The sequence below is a fragment of the Emiliania huxleyi genome (genome assembly GCF_000372725.1).
Source record: "Emiliania huxleyi CCMP1516 chromosome Unknown EMIHUscaffold_1184, whole genome shotgun sequence".
Lineage (NCBI taxonomy): Eukaryota > Haptophyta > Isochrysidales > Noelaerhabdaceae > Emiliania > Emiliania huxleyi.
This window is the reverse complement of record NW_005201408.1, coordinates 1-5,030: the sequence shown is the minus strand read 5'-3', so window position 1 is coordinate 5,030 and position 5,030 is coordinate 1. Positions and strand designations below refer to the sequence as shown.

General features: G+C 65.0%; 2 protein-coding genes across 2 annotated transcripts; one reads left to right on the top strand and one right to left on the bottom strand.

The window, feature by feature from the left end:
- Positions 1–94: 94 nt before the first annotated feature.
- On the top strand, positions 95–614 carry EMIHUDRAFT_373070 (hypothetical protein; the record flags this gene model as incomplete). The annotated part of the gene is made up of 1 exon (XM_005790776.1): positions 95–614. A coding segment is annotated over one exon (385 nt), but the record flags the coding sequence as incomplete, so codon positions are not given.
- Positions 615–923: 309 nt separating this feature from the next.
- EMIHUDRAFT_251812 (hypothetical protein) lies at positions 924–1,976 on the bottom strand (the record flags this gene model as incomplete). The annotated part of the gene is made up of 3 exons (XM_005790775.1): positions 924–1,310; positions 1,432–1,492; positions 1,600–1,976. The coding sequence occupies 3 exons, from the start codon at positions 1,974–1,976 to the stop codon at positions 924–926; spliced, it is 825 nt and encodes a 274-aa protein (XP_005790832.1).
- Between the last annotated feature and the right edge of the window lie 3,054 nt (positions 1,977–5,030).

The following is a 5,030-nucleotide window of genomic DNA, read 5'->3' as shown; positions in this document are numbered from 1 at the left end:
TTCCCTCCCCCCCCCCCCTTTTTCCCCCCTGGTTGGGCCGGGCCCTCGGCGGGCGCCGCGCGCGCCGCGCGCGCCTGACCCCCCCCCCCCCCCAGGTCCTCGAGAAGCTTTGCGAGATCGTCGTCCCGATGGGCGCCAAGAATGCAAAGATGCTTGCCGTCTCTGGCGCCTTCCACACGCCCTACATGCAGCCCGCCGCCGACGCGCTGGGCAAGGCGCTCGACGAGGCGCCGATCCAGATGCCGTCCATCAAGGTTTACTCCAACGTGACTGGCAAGCCCTACGCCTCGGTCGACGAGATCCGCGGCCTGCTCAAGCGGCAGCTCTGCGAGCCAGTCAAGTGGGAGCAGGGCACAAAGGACCTCGTCACGCTCGGCTGCACCTCGTACGTTGAGCCGGGCCCGGGCAAGCAGCTCAAGGCCATGATGCGCCGCATCGACAACGACGCCTGGAGCAAGACCACCACGCTCGAGGCGTGAGAGAGGTCGCTTGTGCACGCACACCCTCCTCGGCGGCGCGATCTGTGCATCTGCACTTTTGCTTCAGAGGCCTTTTGCTTCTGGCGGGGCGCGGTATCACACGTGTTAGTTTACAGTTATGTGCAGTCTGAAACTTTCCGTCAACCCATCATCCACACCCTCTAGGCCTAGCGCCTAGGGGCTCTGGCCTCTGCACCGCCTGTGCGCACGCGACGGGATGTTCGCCTCGGTTCACGGTTGGCGCGGCGCGCGCATGCAGACATCACCAGACATCACAGACACACAGTCCGGTCTCAACCCCGCCACACGGTTTACAGGAACGGAAACGGAAAGGTGTGTAGAGTGCACGCACAGCAGTGGCCAGTGCGGCCCGGCTCCACCTCACCGCACCGGGTCTCTGTTCTCTCTGTGTGTCGATATGGACGAAGGCGCCGCCCCCACCCGTCACTCGCCCGGCACCGACACAGCGTCCACGGACTCGAACCCCTTGATCTTCTCCCCGCGGCCCTCGTAGTGCCGCTTGAGCGCCAGGGCGAGCTCCGACAGCTCCTCCTCGGGCGGCTCGGCGGGCGCCTCCGCCTCGCCCAGCTCGCGATGGAGCCAGCCGATGATCGCCATCCGCTTGGCGCTCGTGTGCCTCACCTCGTGCGGCACCGTGTCCGACCGGAAGACGACGAGCGTGCCCGCCCGCGGGGCGATGTCGACGTGCTGCGCGGGCGAGAGCAGCGGCGAGTGGCCCGCCGTGAAGTCGGCGAGGAGGGTGCCGCTGCCGCGCACGCCGCTGCCAGCCTCGAAGACGCGCAGGTGGCCTCCGTCGCTCTGCCGCCACCCCTGGTTCGGCAGGGCACACGGCCGTCAGCCGGAGCGCGGCCGAGATTGCGCCGAGACCGCGCCGAGGTCGAGCCTGGTTGAGGTACAGGATGAACGACCACTCTCTCGCCAGCCTGCCGACGTTCATCGCGTCGATGTGCCTCTGGTAGAAGCCGCCGGTCGGGTAGAAGGCGTACTTGAGCCTTCGGACACGTGCCGAGGGACGTGTCACGGACGTGTCCGAGTGTCTGCCCTGCCCTCTCACGGACGTGTCCCCGAGGTGCCCGCCCTGCCCTAGGATTCGGCGCACTCGGTGTGAGCCTCGGAGAGCGTGGTGCCGCTGAGCTCCTCGAGCGAGCTCTGCAGTCCAGACACGAGCTGGAGGAGGGCCGCACGGCCGCCTCCCTCGGCCGGGACCGGCGGCGCCTTTGGCAGCAGCTCGAACCACTCCACGGCGCCCCGGTGTGCAGAGGCGGAGCGGCCGGGAGATTTACGCAGCAGGTTGATGTCGTCGACCAGCGAGTCGACGAGATCGCGCGAGAGGAAGGCCGGGATCGCCACAAACGACCGCTGCCTCAGCTCGGCGAGCGCCCGCTCAGGGAGCAGAGGCGGCGAGGCCGTGCCCAGGCTGAGCGCGATAGAGACTCCCAAGCGAAGCAGTAGCGCCGTCGTGCGCGCGGAGGTCATGCGGTGCGGGGAGGTGCAGTGGAATTCAGCTGGTGGAACGCTGGGCAACACAGGAGAGCGCCCGCGCGTCTTTTCAGGCGTCTTTGTTTGTTCACAGCACGCCTCGTGAATAAACGAGGATCAACGCACTCTTTTCCCGTGCCGCTGTAAGTAAAAGAAAAGTAGTATCCGAGGGGGCCGAAGCCCTTGGCGCCACCCGAGCGCTCACATGCGTGCAAGCCCCACCCGGCTGGCGGGTGGACCAAGGGGCGTGCCGCCCCGCTTGCTCTCCGTGAAACGTCTAAAGGACGAAGATGCACGGAGGTGCGACCAACTCAGCACGACGGGCGGAAAAGTCGGGCACTAGACCAGGAAGGACTGGGAGAGTGTGAATGGAGGGACACGTGTGGTTCAGACGTCCCCCCCCTCGACGTAGTCGAGTCACTCACATGGATAGAGAGGAAAGTGTCCCTCTCGATGGGGCATGGACTGGATGACATGCACTGGAGAGTCTATGGCTCTCGCGGGTGGGGGGTGGGGCGGCACTGTCCGCACTCGCGGCCGGCGCCCGCGCCCCGTCTCGGTGACGGATCGGTGACGGAGATTCACTTCCCATCCGACTGGGAGGAAGGCTCCTTGACATTCATGATCTTGTCCCGCAGCTCGAAGAACTCTGGGCCGGCGCGGGGCCCCCCGGAGGCACCGTGCGCCGCGCCGCAGTGCGGAAACGGGGCTCCGGCGCTCATACTCGCTCATACTACCAACTTCCCGATCTAACCCGGTCTAACAGAGGGCAGATTTGGAGAGATCTCGAGGAGTACATACAGATAGACCCTCCAACCATCAGAAAACTCCGACCTGATCGGTCGTACTGACCGCCGACTGATCACTCCAGACAGCAGACAGGCCGACGTCTGCACGTGGCCGGCCGGGCGAGAGGCTTGACACGATCCGACCCTGCGACCCTGACGCTGCTGCTCTAGCTATCAGCCATGCACTGCTGACTGCTGCCACAATGTGCGACCTGTGCTGGCCCACTTGGCGGCCTTCCCGGTCAGTGGTGAGGCGCAGTTCAGAGCTGTCGATGGCGCGATGCCGCACTGGTCCCACATTGGTGACACGAGACCACCAAGTTTGCCGGTCCAAGAGAGAGGCACCGGCGCTGTCCTGAGAAGGTGCGTGGTCCCTCTTGACTGCCCATGCGCGCGAGGCTGTGTAGGCATAGCCTCGAGAGGGCCAGCAGCCAATCCGAGGTGCCACACTTCGGATGGTGCTCACCTCAACACCTTGGGTGCAGTCCCTCTGACCCTACCCCCGGTGCCGGTGTGGGCGCTGGCCGGCACACTTAGGTAGAGGTACAGTAAGGTACAGACATGGGCCACTTACCTAAGGTGGAGGTATAGGACACCGCGCGCTACCTCGGTAAAGGTACGGGTGAGGTATGTGGGCGCCTCGCCGGACACACGCTCGCCCCCTCCCGACGGCCCCGCCCGACACGCTACTCATGCAGCGTATGGCGTGTTCTGGAGAACACCGGCGCGCTGGAGCAGCGACATGTCGACGCCACCGAGCGGGTCGGCGGAGGGTGGGTCGGCGGCGTGGCCGGAGGTCGACGGGCTGGCCGAGCCCGAGGATGGCGCAGCCGAAGCGGCAGCATCGGAGCTATGGCGTCCGAGTCGCAGATGAAGCGGATGCCGGGCCCAGTGTGCGCGGCGCCCCAGGCCTTGCCGTGCCGCACGAACGTGTGCCGCTCCGTGAACACGACGGCCGTGCCCGTGTACGACGCGTTCTGCTCCGCGCCGGTGAGGTGCGGGAAGACTGAGTGCTTGCCCGGGAGCCGGCTCTTGATGGCTAGCTTGACGGCCCTCGAGACTGTCAGGGACAGCGGGCCCGGGTACTGCTTGATCACGTCCATGCCCATGGACTGGAGCGTCGCGTTCTGCGTGGAGGAGGGCTTCTCGGGCGCCATGAGAGCTATGTCGTTGCGTTTCGCGCGACGGGCGGTGCACACCTTATTCGCGCGCACCGCCGGTGTGAACGTCTCGAGAGTACCCCAGGTACCGGTGTGGACAAGTGGTGGGTACCTCGGTATATGGTGCGCTGAAGGTATAGCACTCACTCACACACCTAGGTAGCGGGTGTGGGCGCTGCGCGCCTACCGACATGTCGGTACAAGGTGTACACCTGCACCTTCCGTAGCGTGGCCGAGGTGACGCGCATTGCGCCAGAAGCGTGCACGCAGCTGGAAGGACACCTTCCTACTGGCCGTACGATCAGGTCGTCACTGAATGCTTGATACTAAGGCCGCGAGCTATGCAGGTGATCAATTGTGCATCATGGCACGGTCAGCTGCGCCGACAGGCTGTCGCAAGGCGTGATAGCATGGCCGCAAGTACGCCGAATGATTCCCATGAAAACAAGTAAAAATTTCGAAAAAAGAAAAAAAACTCCAAAAAATCGGCGCCTGCGGCGGGCCATGGGACCCCATCTCCCCCCCGCATGGACACCCTCTGGGGCCCCCGCGCCGGCCCAGAGTCGAAGAAGCGCTGGGGTTTGAGCGGCTTCGTGAAGAAGTCGGCAAGGTTCTCGTCGCTGCGGACGAAAGGAACACAGATCTTGGCTTCCTCGATGGCCTCGCGGATGAAGAAGTGGCGCCGCTCGACGTGCTTGAGCCTGCCGTGGTTCTCGGGGTTGTAGGCTGAGGCAATGGCGGCCTGGTTGTCACAGTACTGCTTGGTGGGCGGGGCCTCGGGAGGGGTGACGATCTCGCCGTCCTTGACGTACGACTCGAGCTCGGCCTTAAGGCGACGGTAGCTGAAAGAAACCGATGACGTCACGTATGATCAAGACACCGCACCTGGGCGTTTCCGCGAAAATTGAGAAACCACGGCGCGCCTGCGCCGCAGGCGCGCCGGCTGCGCCGCCAGCTTTAGATGGTCTCCACCGAAAACAAAGAAATCCCGCCGCCCGGGGCGAGGGTGCGCGAGGGTGCGCGAGGGTGCGCGCGTGCGTGCGCGAGGGTGCGCGATATTGCGCGACATTGCGCAATATTGCGCGATATTGCGCGATATGCGC